Source organism: Orycteropus afer, unplaced genomic scaffold (genome assembly GCF_000298275.1).
Source record: "Orycteropus afer afer isolate SDZICR_OR568_19922 unplaced genomic scaffold, OryAfe1.0 scaffold00030, whole genome shotgun sequence".
In the NCBI taxonomy this organism is placed as follows: domain Eukaryota; kingdom Metazoa; phylum Chordata; class Mammalia; order Tubulidentata; family Orycteropodidae; genus Orycteropus; species Orycteropus afer.
The window spans coordinates 12,588,381-12,603,527 of record NW_006921617.1 but is presented as its reverse complement, the minus strand read 5'-3'; the positions used below and the strand labels follow the sequence as shown (position 1 = coordinate 12,603,527).

The window sequence follows — 15,147 nt, the reverse complement described above, 5'->3', positions numbered from 1 at the left end:
CTCAGTACTGTCAAGGTCATCAAAAAGAAGGAAAGAAATGGTCACAATCAAGAGGAAACTAGGGAGACATGATGACAACATGTAATGTGGTATCTTGGATAGAATGTTGGAATGGAAAGAGAATGTTGTTTTGTTAGGTGCTATCTAGGAACTCTGGTAGCATAGTGCCTAAGGCACTGGACTGCTAACCAGAAGGCTGGCGGTTCAAACCCACCAGCCACTCCTTGGAAGGAAGGTTGGGCAGTCTACTTCCGTAGTGATACTGCCTCGGAAACTCAAGGAGGGGTCGCTTTGAGTCAGGCTGACTCGATGGCACATAACAACATCTAGGAACAGAATCTTGGAACAGAAAGAGAATGTTGGGGAGAAACTCAGGAAATCCAGAGTATGGGCTTCAGTTAATAATAATATATCCATATTGGTTCATTAATTACAGCAAATGTACTAATGTAAGATGTGGGGTAGATGGGAACTCTCTAAATCTAAAATTGCTGCTCTAAAATGAAAAGTTAATTCAAAATCAACAGCGACAACAGTTGATCTGCCCATCCTGGCTAGTTGAGAGTTGGAGCTATTTGCAGCATTTCTCCACAACTACACTTCTTGTTGTTTTGTGCTATCGAATCAGCCTGACTCATAGCAACCCCTCCTTGGGTTGCTGAGGTGGTATCACTACGGAAGTAGATTGCCCAACCTTCCTTCTGAGGAGTGGCTAAGTTTGAACTGCCAGCCTTCTGGTCAGCAGTCAAGTGCCTTAGGCAGTATGCTACCAGAACTACACTCGTTCGTATAAAAACTGGTGATTTTGAAATTTGATTTTGCTATTATTATAACAATATTTTTATTAATTTGAAATATCAAGAAAATATTTAGTCTCATGTTATTTTAAATGTATATTTAAAGCAAGAAAGTGTATTTTAGAATACTTTTTACCAGGGCTAATCTCACTCTTAATAGATTTGGTTACTTAAAAGGAAACCATCTTTATTTGATTACTGATAATATACTGAATTTGTGAAAATTCCAAAATGGTCAGATAGTGGTGGAAGTGGTACAGAGAATATAGGTTTGGACAGGTGACTGTTGTAAATGTCCAGAGGGTAGATGATGAATGCCTACCTAAAATATGCTGGGGGCTGTGGGAAAGATTAATTATAGATTTAGAAGGGCAAATAAATCAACAGGACAAATTGAATACCAGGAGTAAAGAGAAGGGGAAGAGTCTATAATGATTCCTTAGTTTGTGACTTGGATGACTGGCTAAATGGTAATAAGATTAAACCAAGATCAAGAATGTAAGAGGAACATCCAGAAAGAGGAAAGAAGGAAAAGGGGATATGTATACTGTAGAAATTATGGGTCTATATCTTACAGTTGCCATGATAGCTGTTGTATTGAGGGGTTATAAACCCTATACTAAAAATGTTACTTATAGCATCTCATTTAATTCTTACAGCAACCTTATGGTGTTTTATAGTGATTTCTAAAGAAGTTTTGATATTAGATATGAATCATGACCTTTTGTTGAAGTTAGAGATATGAGATATTATGAGTGTGGATGTGTAGTTGGGATTCAGCAGGACCAGTGTGGGTGTCTCAGCTTTATAGATTCAGAAGTAAGGGAACTTGGAATGACTGACTAAATTTGTAACAGATTAATATATAAATAAGAATGCCCAATTACTATTTATAGAAAAAAATATTACTAGTAAGTGGGTTAAAGTACTCACATGAGGTAATCAGATTTTTTTTCACCGCTGAGGGAAAAAACACATTTATGAGAAACTACATTAAAATAGGAAATTGGTGAGCAAGACCATTGGTTGGATGATTTTAACAGTGTTATCAGCCTGTGATAATTTTCCATATAATGGTCCAATGAAAAATTGTGATAGCATTTTCTTGGAGGACACATTAGATAGAATACCAGAGGAGCCTGTCAGTGAACTTTGTTTTGGATAATGCTAGGGGTGCAATGACAAATTCTTTTTCTCATTCTCTTTCAAGGCTGCATACAAACTATTTCTCTTCTTTTTTAACGATTTCCCCCTGGACAAAGATACATAATTTTAATCCTTTTAATTGTAAGTCCATTCTGGTAATTTCTCTCTTTTTTTTAAAACCAATTAGACTTCGTGATCTCCTCTTTTACAAATCTCTCTGTAGTTGTTAATGGTATGTTTTATTTACATACTTGTCTGTTGTCAGATGTATTTACTTTATCTGTCATTATAACACTATTTCTATGGGAAATCAGAAATAAACATTTTTCTTTAAAATACCTCTGTTGTATTGTAATAATTCATATAATCAGTTTAAAATGAGAGGTTTGGAATAGGCTATGCCAAAGTTTCTTTCCACTTTTAATTTTTGTGGTCTGTTTCTGAGTGATCTCAGTATTTGCTATTTTAATTGTAGTTTTTTTATAGCATAATTTACAACATCTATGTCAGTGAACTATGTAACAGCAGATTTGTTCTGAAATGAAAACTTCCTCTCTGGAAATAAGAATTTTACATTTTAATATTAGTAGTTGATTGACTTTGCAGCATGTGATCTCGAAGGGAGTAGGATTAGTTTTGTCACTCCTGACAATAGCCTGGGATTACTTTTCTTCCCTGTCCTATCAGTTCAATCATTGTATTTAGCTGAAAAGCAAAAAGACACAGAAGTAAACACAGAACAAAGACAATGAGCTTTCAAGAGCACAGATCTGTTTCTGTTTATCTTAGTAACTTTCTGAGTCATTGCTACTTTGTTCTTTGTTCTGAGGAACTTAGTTTTCCCTAGCCTGTTCATTTATTAAGTGCAAGGTAAGAAGTAAGTGGTGGCTCTTTTCTCAGCACACAGCTTACTCTCTCTCTTTACCTTACCTTGCTTTAAGCTTGTGGCAGTGTAATGTAGGACTGGACTTGAGAAATTGGAGTAGAAGACAGTGGAAAATGTGACTACTTAAGAACCTACTTCTCAGGAATACTGTTCAATAGTGTAACTTAAAAAAAAAAAACTACGAAGTTATCATGAACTACATTTTATAAATTAAGACTTACTGTAGCATACACACATACACACACACCACCACCCCACCCCAGCCTCCCCAGCTAAAAGGAGTAAAGGTGGAAATTAGTATTTTAATGTTGTAAGCCCAAATGTCAGTGTTTTAAATTTTTAAAATAGTACATCTTTAAGTCAAATAGTACTACAAAGCTTTTATAATGAAAGATAATCATGTTCTGCTTTATCCCTCTTTACCTTTTTTTCCACCTCTCTTAATGACTTGCAACCTATCCTGAAATTTCTTGACTTAGCAATGCAATGGTAGACACCGTTTTCTGATTTTATGCTATGGAAAATGAAGATTTAGAGCTGTTAATACCATCTATTACCACCATTCCTCTCAACATAGTTATATCATAATATTTGTTTCAATTGAAAGGATTTTTTTATTTTTAATGATTACATCTTGTTTTTAATGTAACTTTTTTTCTTAACACTCCATCAGAATTCTAAAACTCCTGTAAATTTTATTTCTCACTTGATCAAATGTATAGGGAAATTAATAATGTATGGCATTATCATCTGCTTATGTCAAATCCAAACTTTAAAAGTGTAACGTGGTACCAATACTTTTCCCCTTTAAGAATCTAAATCAAAGTTTCCGTAATATCTTGTATTTTACTCCTCTGAATGAGGAGGATTAGAATCCTTAATAGTTACTGAAAATGAACTAAAGCAAGGTGTTTCACCTTTCATAAAGTCCATGAATGAATTTAAAGGATTTGCAGATTCCCTCAAAATGGTAGTAAAGATTTTTATATGCATTTCTCTGGGGGCAGAGTCCGTAGCTTGCCACAGATTTCCATATAACTGTTACCAACAAACAATGATTGTGACTTTAGGAATAACCACTGAAGAGTGTCTTTAAGCTATGATTCTCAGTATACCTGGGTTATAGACTTATTGAAAATATGATGAAAGCTATAAACTTTGAAATTTGAATACACTTTTAGAGGTTCTTGAATCTTTTCTAAAGCCTAGTCTCAGACTCCTTGTATTTCATATCTGGAATTCATAACCTACTATCATTAAAGACATATGTTTTGACATATTAGTTCTTAATCTCATTATTTTAAAGGCTTGCAGTTTCATTTCCACAATTTATCTGTCAATTGTACTGTGGTAGCTTGTGTGTTTCTGTGATGCTAGAAACTATGCCACCAGTGTTTCAAATTACAAGCAAGGTTGCCCATCGTGAACAGGTTTCAGCAGAGATTTCAGACTAAGACTAGGAAAAAAGACCTGAGGATCTACACGTACTCCTCACTTGTCCACTGTATCATCCTATTACTTGCATTTTGACAATAGTAAAAAAATATCTGACTATTTTGCCTATTAACCTGGCTTCCCTCCCCATGTCCAGCACTCAGTTACAGAGCCAGTCATGTTGTCAGGCTTGCAGCCAGCTCTCCAGAGGCCTCTTGCTGGTCCTATCCCCATTGCTGGAGCCACCATTCCAGCTCATTGTGCAAAGAGGCAACCGAGGGGGATTTTGACGGAGTTCTTCTGAGAACCCATCAGTGGCTGGAGAGGCCCAGAAGAAGGCTTGGTTGGGGGAGGTTTTGCTGGTATTCCTCTCTACTCAGGCACCCTGGAGGGCCCAAGTCCTGCAGCAGGAAGGGTACTGGAGGTAAATTAGGGCTTGGGGCTACAGCAGAACCTGGCGGCCCCCGTCTCCTTTTCTACCACAGCCCAGGTTGCTGAGCTCCTCTTCCAAGCAGCTAATAGTTTCCAGGCTCTCAGCTTCAGGTTCCTAGCCCTCCAAAACCTGCAGTGCATTGCTCATTCCCATGAGCTTCTCCTTGGCCTGTATGGTGGCATCAGGTGGCAGGGGCTGCAGAGGGGATAGTTGCACGGGGCATGGGTACTGGTAGCAACCCCCGCTGACTGTCTTGACCCCAAGCCTCAGAGCCACCAGTTGTGCTTCTAGTTCAGCTGCTAGGCCCTAGGTCTGCTTGAGTGCCAGCCATGATGGCAGGGCATTGGGGTCCAGAGCACATTGGTGCTGGAGACAGCAATTTTGAAAGGTTCTGGGCCACCCCTGCTGCTGCCTCTTCTTCGCATAACATAGATTTTGCATAATGACCTGATCTTTGGAACTTGACTCTGTTGATAAGTGAAGTGTGGATGCATTTCCAAAAAGTAGCCACTGAAAACCCTATGAACCACCACAGAATATTTTCTGATAAAGTGCTGGAGGGTGACCCCCCTCTAGGTTTGAAGACACTTTAAATATACAGTGGCCACAGCAGCATTCCAATAATTGTGAACATGGTACAGGGTCAGGCACAGTTCATTCTGTTGTATATGGGGTGTCTGTGAGTTACCGCTGATCAATGGGAACTAACGACAACAAGGTTTCATTTATGCACATTCTTACCTTCAGCCTGTTTCACCATACATTTATAACTTTATCTCTCATTTATATCATCTTAGAAAAAACTTTCTCGGTATGTTGTTAGGTACTGTCCAGTTGGCTCCAGCTCATAGTGACCTTACATATAACAGAAAGAAACATTGATATTGTTTCTTTCCCATTTATGCTCTATGTGACAAAATTTTAAAAGATTATGTTCAAATTTTGCCCTTTCTCAAGGGCAGGAAAGTGATATACCAATACATATATATACTGTACACACCAAGTCCAACACTCTACATGAACCTTTATCTCAGGACCTAGTCTTTTCTAAAAAGAATTAGTGGAGAAGTATATTAATATATATATATATTTTTTTTACATTGTAGTATGATTTTAACCACATACATTAAGAAAGGTTACTTCTAATTTTACTGTTCTTTAGGAAGGAGATCTAGGGCATTTGGCTGCTAACCAAAATGTCAATGGCTTGAACCCACCACCTGCTGCGCAGAAAGATGAGGCAGTTTGCTTCCATAAAGATTTACAGCCTTGGAAACCCAGTAGGGGTCACTGTGAATCAGAATTGACTTGATGGCAGTGAGTTTGATTAGGAAGGAGATCCAGCTTTTTCTTTAAGAAACATTAATTTTTCACTAATTAGTTCTGCTCTTCTGAATTTCGACTTTTTCATATTTGTTGCTCTTTACAATAAAGTTAGCTTTTTTGCTTTGGAAATATTTTGGTACCAATTCTCAAATTTTAAATATTAACTTAAAACAGCTACCATTTTGTGTGTATTGATCTAAACGGAAATTTGCACTACCAATGACATATATCAGATTTTAACTCTGTATCTCGTCATAATCTGTCATCTACAAAATTTGTTTTAATTATTACTATTGTTTTTGTTACTTGGTTGTTTATTAACTTTTGCATTAACTGATAGTGTAACATTTGAGCCTAAAAGATTCCACAAAGCCAAAAGTGTGTCCTTATTAGGGTAGGTTTCTTTCTCCTACTTCTTTTTTCTTCTTATATTTCTTCTTTGTAGCACATCTATTCTATTTTGGTTCTGTTGCCCAAATATTGATAGTTTATTTCTCAAAATATCAAAAAGTTGGTCATTTGAAATTCAGAAATACTGATTTTTCTGTTTGTCTTTAAAGATTTGGTTTTTTTTAAGAGCAATATATTTTTGTGATTTCAGAATTTTGGTGAATATATTTTTCTAAAGGAAATATTTTATTATCAAATTATATAAATATCAAAGTAATGTAAATTTCACTTTCAGTGCAATGCGTGTTTTACTATCTAAATTACCAAGACCTTGGATTGTGGATGAGAAGAAGGATGATGGTTATACTGCCTTGCATCTGGCTGCCCTTAATAATCATGTGGAAGTGGCTGAACTGTTAGTGCATCAGGTAAGAAAAACAGTTCAATAGTGTTAACAGTTTTGGACCATTGTCATTATTTATGTATTCCTTCATTAACTACTTATTAGCAGGTTACAATAAATCCTCATGATGATGCTGTGGTAATTAAGGTTATGTGTCAACTTTGCTGGGCCTGGTTTTGTGTGGCTGGGCAGCTAGATGGATGTAGTTATTCCCCATGATGAGACAACTCCATGGTGGAATCTAGCTGCTTTAGGGATGTGGTCTGCTTCTCGTATGTAAGACGCTTTGAGACGGGTCTCTAGCTTTTGGTCACACTTGGAACCTGCATTTAGCCAAGTCTTCATTTAGCAGCCTGTCAGGTTTACTGCCAATCTTAGGACAGTTTCTGAATTTGAACTAGTGGCCTACCATGTTGTTTGATAATTTTGGGATTATACCATTTTACCTGTTGACCTTGGGTTTGTCAGCCTCAGCAGCCAGTAGATGCCTGAGTTAAGAGAAGCCTTCAGCTTCAGTGGGCTGGAGCAAGAGGCAGATCTGAAGCCCAAGGTCAAGGGGCCTTCACCCATCCCCTAGAGCTGGCATTTTGGACTTGGACAAGCCTCATAAACCGTAAGAGAATAAACTCCTGTTTGTTAATGCCATCCACTTGTGCTATTTCTGTTATAGCAGCACTAGAGAACCAAAACAGATGCAAATTCAGATATAATGCATATTCTTTCACTGCCTAACACTGGTTCTTAAATTGGAGGCAGAGGATGTAGATCCTTAAATCTGTGGTCTTCCCACTACATAGCCTTCCTGATTTGAGGGCCATCAACTAGCAAGGCTCTCCCAGAATCACTGCCACTGTTAAAGAAGTACGTTATCAGTCAGTCACAGGACCAAGAATCATCTGTGCTGGTATTTAAGCTGGGGTAGCCAGTTGCCGTCACGTGATACCACATTGTAGCTAGAATCTAGGGATTTGGTTCATGACTATCTCTGGACCTCTGGAATTCCTGGTTGGATAGCAGTAGTGGCTTGCTTTAGTTAATTTCATTCACCCCCCAGAAATAAGATGACCTCACATTTTTATGAGATTGGATTTTTTAAAAATCTGCTTATTGCAGTTTTATGAAATTTTAGTGTATTCAGCAAATTTTTAAATGCTTCAGTAAAGTATATAGCCATGTAGATGCACTGAAATTATCAAAGAATTATTTGTAAGCTCTAATTACAAGGAGCTTATAATGTAGATAAATGAAACAGCTGAAAAGTATAGTAAATAGTACATTATATATAATTAAGTACCATATCAGAAACTAAAAATGAGAAAGAAATAGTTAAAAAGTTAAACTACTTTTTCCTCTGCTATTTTAACTCCTTACTATTAAAATTACTGCTCTTAGAAGTGTTACTTGTGATAAATTCCTTTTCATCCAAAACTAAATTATTTATGCCAAACCACACTTACTACTGCTTGATAGTAAGTCTTGAAATCAGAGTAAGCCCTCTAGTTTTCTTAGAATTACTTTAATATTCTAGATCTTTTTCATTTCCATATAAATTTCCAAATCAGCTTTTTAGTTTCTATTAAAGAGCCTCCTGGGAGTTTGATTGCTCTTCACATATTAGATTTATCCTGAAGTATTTAATATTTTTTCATGCTATTTTATATATTACTTTTAAATTTCAGTTTCCAGTTATATACTGTTAGTGTATACAGATACATTTAGATTTTTGCTTTTTTTTTTAATTGAAATATAATTTATGTACAGTGAAGTACACAAAACTAAAGTGACATGGGTCAATGCATTTTTTTCCCCCCTAAGTGTTCCCTCCTCTCCCCTCCCACCCCTGGTAATCAACATATATAAACCATATATAAACCTTTCCTTCACTTTTTACAATAGTGAACTAATACTATATTTGTCCTTGTGTGATTGACTTACTTCACTCAGCATAGTGTCCTTCAAGTTCATCCAGGTTATGCGGTGTTTTGCAGATACTGCATTATTTTTCAGTGTTGCACAGTATTCCATTGTGTGTATGTACAATAGTTTGGTTATCCATTCTTCTTTTGATGAGCATGTAAATTGTTTCCATCTTTTTGCTATTATAAATAGTGCTGTGGTGAACATGGGTGTGCATCTATCTGTTCTTGTCCTGGCTCTTACTTCTTTAGGATATATACCTAGTAATGGAATTTCTGGGTCAAATGGTATCTCTAATTCTAGTTTGTTTGTTTTTTTTCTTTTTTTAAATTTTTATTGTGATTTGGGTGAAAGTTTACAGAGCAAATTCACTTTCCATACAGCAGCTCACATATACTTTGTCTCATGACATTGACTGCAGTTTCCCACAATGCAATAGCTTCTCTCCCACTTCTTCCCCATAGTTACCTCTTCCCTGTGTCCTTTCCTCCCATGCACTCCTGCCGCCCGAGCTATCTCCTTGTGCATACACAGCCCTTCTATTCTCCCATGATTGATCTCTCCAAGGAGTGTGTCTACCTAATGTAAATGTTCACCTCATATGCCTGTCTTTTGTTTGGCTGGAAGCCACACAAGGAGTGGGTTCAATTCCAGACATGAAGGGCAGCTAGGGGCCACAGTCTTAGTGGTTCCATCAGACTCTATCAGACCAGCAAACCTGGTTTTTTTTTTTTTTTTTTTAAACTGCTTTTGAGTTTTGTTCCACATTGTTCTTCCACTCTATCCAGGACCTCCTACAGAGAACCCCCTCTAAGTAGTTGACATTGGTAGCCAGTCACCATCTAGTTCTTCTGGTCTCATAGTTGTATAGGCTGTGGATTGCATGGTGTATCAGTCGCTTGGACTAGTTGTTTCCATGTGTCTTTGGTTTTCTTCATTCTTCTTTGCTCTGTATGAGGAAGCTTTTAAGATCCCAGTCACTACACACCAAAGTAGGATGTGGAACAGTGTTTTTGTGTAGTATGTGTGGTGGTTAAATTTATGTGTTAACTTTGCTGGGCCTGGTTTTGAGTGGCTGGGCAGCTGGATGTAGTTATTCCTCATGGTGAGATTGGTAATTAACTCCGTGGTGGAATCTATTGGAGCAGCTGAGTAGCTGCTTTGAGTACATAAGAAACAGTTTTGAGAATGTTCTCTAGCTTATGGCACGCTTGAATCCTGCATATAGTCGAGTCATTGTTCAGCAGCTTGCCATGCTCTGCCGATCTTGGGACTTTTAATGGATTTGAATTAATGGCCTCCCGTGTGGTTTGGTAATATAAGGCCTGTGCCTTATTATTTGTCAACCTTGGGCTTGTCAGCCTCAGCAGCCAGCAGCTGAGTGAAGAAAAGCCTCCAGCTTCAGTGGGCTGGGAACAAGAGACAAAACTGAAAAGGCCCAAGGCTGAAGGGCTTTACCCCAGCCCTTTGAGCTTGGCACTTTGAACTTGGACTTAAAGCCTCCAAACTCTTAAGAGGATAAACTCTATCTATCCCATTTGTGGTATATTCTTGTCAGAGCAGCACTGAGTAACCAGAACAGTATGTTACGCCAATTGAGCTTGATGTCCCCTGCACCTATGGTCCCGAGCCCACAGATCCAACTACTCACTCCCTCTGGGTAGCTGGCTGTGGCCAAGAAATGATTACAACCTTGCCCCTTGTCAGCTCTACTGTATACCTGGGTAATTCCAGCTTTTTAAGGAATCACCGTACTGCTTCCTGCAGTGGTTGTATCATTTGACAGTCCTATCAGCAGTGTATGAGAGTCACAATCTCTTCACATCCTCACCAGCATTCGTTATTTTCTGTCTTATTGAACTTGACCATTAGTGCTGGGGTGAGATGGTATCTCATTGTTGTTTTGATTTGCATCTCTCTGATGGCTAATGACCATGAGCATTTTTTCATGTGTTTGCTGGCTGATTTTTGGCATTTTTGTGTGTGTGTCTTGACCGTGCATCCTGTGACTTTGCTTAAATTCACCTATCAGTTCTAGTGCCGTTTTTTGAGATTCCTTAGCATTTGCTGCCTAGATGATCATGTAAATCAAAGGAATAGAGTGGAGGATGTAGAATTGGAACCATACATATATTGTCAGTTAATTTTGATAAAAGTGCCAAAGCAATCTAATGAGAAAAGTGTAGTTTCTCAAAAATGGTTCTAGAACAATTGGATATCCATATGCAGGAAGGAAAAGGAGAACCTTGACCTTTACTTCACACAATATACAAAAATTAAAATGAGATTAGACCTGAACATAAAAGCTTAAACCTTGAGTAAAGCTTGTAAAAGAAAACATAGGATAGGATCTTCTGACTTGGAGGTGGACAAAGGATTTTAGGATACAGAAAGGCATAATCACAAGTTTAAAAAGTGATTAATTAGACTTCATGAAAATTTTAAGCTTCTGCTCATTCTTCTTGTTGTTATGTGTAGACCCAACTCATAGCGACCCCTCCTTGGGTTTCCGAGGCAGTATCACTACGGAAGTAGATTGCCCCATCTTCCTTCTGAGGAGTCAGGTGCCTTAGGCACTATGCCACCAGAGCTCCTTTCTGCTCATTAGGACATTGTAAAGAAAACAAATAGGGAAGTCATACTAGAGAAAACTATTCTAAGAACATATCTGAGAAAGTAGTGGTATCTAGGATATATAAAGAACTTATACAACTCAGTAATAAAGATCAATAATACTTTAAAAAAAAAACTTACAAAAAATGCAAAAAATTTAAGAATACAATTTACCAAAGGAGATAAACAGTTAGCAATAAGACATAAGTATCATTGGTCATTAGAAAATAGAATAAAATCACAATAAGATGCTACTAACCACCAGCTGGAGCCCCTGCATGGTGAATATGATTAACATGATCGCTGTTAACCAAAAGGTTGGAGGTTTGTGTTCACCCAGTGGCATCTCAGAAGAAAGCTCTGGTAGTCTGACTCTGAAAAATCAGCCATTGAAAACCATAGCGTAGTTCTGTTCTGACACATGGAATCAACTTGATGACACTGGTTTAATCACCCACTCAAAACCAAACCCACTGCCATTAAGCCAGTTCCGACTCATGGCAACCCCCACTGGGTTTCCAAGGTGGTAAATCTTTACAGAAATAGATTGCCCAGTCTTTCTTCTGTGGAGTGGCTGGTGGGTTTGAACTGCCAGCCTTCTGATTAGCAATCAAATGCCTTAGGCACTGTGTCACCAGAGTGCCTTGATCACCCACTAGAATGGCTAAAATTAAAAGGACCAATAAAACCAAGAGTTGATTGGGATCTGGAGCAACTGGAATTTACATAAATTGCTGGTGTTTTCCAAAGTAGCCAGTTTGAAAAACAATCTGGCAGTTTCTTATAAAGTTAGATATTATTTACTATACAACCCAACAGTCTCACTTTTATGTATATACTCGAGAACTGAAGACATGTTTCTGTGCAAATACTAAATGTTTGCAACAACTTTACTTATAATAACCCAAAACTGGGAGTAAGCCAGATAGGTGTTCATCATCTGATGACTTAAAAAAAAAAAAAAAAACCAAACTCACTGCTGTCAAGTCGGTCCCAACTCACAGCAGAAACCTTGGGTTTCCGAGGCAGTACCTCTATGGAAGTAGATTGCTCAAACTTCCTTCCGAGGAGTGGCTGGTGGGTTGAAATCACCAGCCTTCTGGTTAGCAGTTAAGTGCCTTAGGTGCTACACCACCAGAGCTCCCATCTGATGACTAGATAAACAAATGGTGGTAGATTTGTACAACAGAATATTACTTCCAAAAACCCACTGCTGTCGAGTCAGCTGTAGCAACCCTAAAGGACACAGTAGAAGTGCACCATAGTGTTCCAAAGCTTTAATCTTCATGGAAGCAGACTGCCACAGCTTTTTTCCCATGGAGTGGCTGGTGGGTCAAAATGTGGACATTTTGGTTAACAATGAAGTGTTTAACCTTTATTCACCAGGGCTTCTGGAATACTACTTCAGTAAAATCTAAATGATAGAAAAGCTCAGGAAAATTAAAAAGAAAATTTTCCACTTTCTCCATTTATATGAAAGCAGGTATAGTAATAAAACAAGCTGACATACTGTGTTAGACTGGGTTCTCTAGAGAGACAAAAACCAGCAAAGCTTATATATATATATAAAGAGAGAGAGAAATTTATCTTAGGAAGATGGCTCACAAACATATAGAAACCGGCAAGTCCAAAGTCCCTGGAGCAAACGTCAGGCTGGAGGCTTTTTCCCCAGGGGCTGAGAAGCTCAAAGCTGGCGGGCAGTACTCTGGCTGTTAACTCCAATGAATGACGAATCCAAGATCTCCAGGCTGAACGGTGGATTGCTCACTCAGGGACAGTTGTAGGCAGCACGACAGAATCCCGATCCACAGAAGAATGTCTCTCTTCCCACGATGTCCCTGGGTATCCTGGAAGCAGGCCACACCCCTAGGGAAACTCCCCTTGAACAGATTGGCCACTCAGAACACAGTCATCTGATCCCATCATGGGAACAACCACACAGAACTGGGGTCCAGCCAAGTTGACGCACAGCTCTAACTATCACACATACGCACTTCATGACCCTACTCGAAGAAACATAGTAAGAACAAAACAGAAACTCCTATATTCTGGAAGTGGTATTAGTATCACTGGAGTTTCAGCTCTCTGTGATTTCCCAGCCATAGATGGTATCAGAGTTGTAATCACAGTATATGAGTAGTTGCCAGACCTAAACAGAATGGTCAGTCTTATCTTTTGAATCATGCATCCTGTGCATAATTTTATTTTTTAAGTATGCCAGACATTGTGGTTGGTATTTTTATATGTTACCTGCTTTAATCTACAAAATGACCCCGTGAAATAGGTTGCTCAAAGGCCGTTTTGGAATTGAGAAAGTAGGCATGAAGTTGTTTGGTGGTACTTGCTAAGTTCACATAGCTTATAAATGACAGTTTAATATTTGAATTTAGGTCCTCTGACTCCAAGTTCAATGTTTTTGTTTGTTGGTTCCTTCCCTTTGTCCTTAGGTATCAGACAGATGCTCTCATATAGTCCCCTGGCTGTCCTAGGACTATGGGTAGGACTTTCTGCTCTCTCCACTTAATAAGGATTTTTATGTATTAATTAAGCATTGATTCTTCTCACCTTCAAGCACAATTCCTTTTCTCTGAATGAGGAAGAGCTTAGGCATCAAGAAATAGCAACCTTATTAGGTCATCAAAGTCAGTCTAAATCCAGTATGAAGACTGATAAATACAATTTTTCAGAAAATATTTACAGTTAACAGGAGATAAATTATCTCCGTTGCCCTGTAGTGGAGATTGAAAGGAAGCTGTTTATGAGCTCTGTACTGGTACATTGTCCTTTTTGTGTTCTTAGATGGAATCACCATAATAAAAAGAATTTTTATAACTTGCTGTTCTCCTTCAGAAAGATTGCTACCCCATCCAGTTCTTCTGTGTTGCTAGCAACTATTACTATATGAGAATAACTATAGCAACTGACAAGAGAGAACCTCACAGAGGGGAAAGTAGTCAACAGTATCCAGTGTTTTTTATTCCATACAAATATTTACCATTTTAATGTTCTTTACTGTTGTCAAATTTTAATTATATAAAATTTGTTTTTCTTGTTCAGGGTAATGCAAACCTGGATATCCAGAATGTGAACCAGCAAACTGCCCTACACCTTGCTGTTGAACGGCAGCATACCCAGATTGTTAGGGTAAAGTATTTGTCAACATACATTTTAACTTACAATTGCATTTCAACCAGACAGATTTCTAAAACTTCTTGAAAATACTGCTATAAATGATAGAATTCTAGATTTCTTTAAAAAAAGAAAAAAACTAGATTTGAAAATTAGGATTTTAGGCTAATATTTTGCATCAGTTAGGTAAAGTGTTTTAATTTTGAATAGGGGAAAACATTAAAAGTCTGGTATTCAAAGTCTACAGTTTTGTGTCTTACAGTATCAAATCAGAAAATTTCAAAGTTATATGTAAAAAGTACTAAACCAAAACTAAACCCACTCATTTTCATTGAGTCAGTTCTGACTCATAGCAACCTCCATAGGGTTTCCAAGACTGTAAATCTTTATAGAAGTAGACTGCCTCATCTTTTTCCTGCAAAGTAGATGGTGGGTTTGAAGTGCCAACCTTTTGGTTAGCAGCCCAATGGCTTAACCACAGCAGTAAAAAGTATGGTTCCTCCTAATATGTAAAATTGAGAGTAAACTGTAGAAATAAAAACTTTGGTTGGACATTTGCTGCTGCCAATTCTGGAAAAGTTGAAATATAGTTCTTAGATTTTACTAATCTTGTGATTCCGAACAAAATGCTGGAAAGATTGTTTATTTAAATACCTTTATCTAGAGCCAAACA

General features: G+C 37.8%; 1 protein-coding gene across 1 annotated transcript in view; it reads left to right on the top strand.

Moving 5' to 3' along the window:
- MIB1 (MIB E3 ubiquitin protein ligase 1) overlaps window positions 1-15,147 on the top strand; it is a 234,167-nt gene that overhangs the window by 181,831 nt on the left and 37,189 nt on the right. Inside the window, exons 13-14 of the mRNA XM_007935594.2 lie at window positions 6,708-6,840; window positions 14,403-14,489. Coding sequence (XP_007933785.1) covers window positions 6,708-6,840; window positions 14,403-14,489 — 220 coding nt within the window. The remainder of the gene's footprint in view (window positions 1-6,707; window positions 6,841-14,402; window positions 14,490-15,147) is intronic.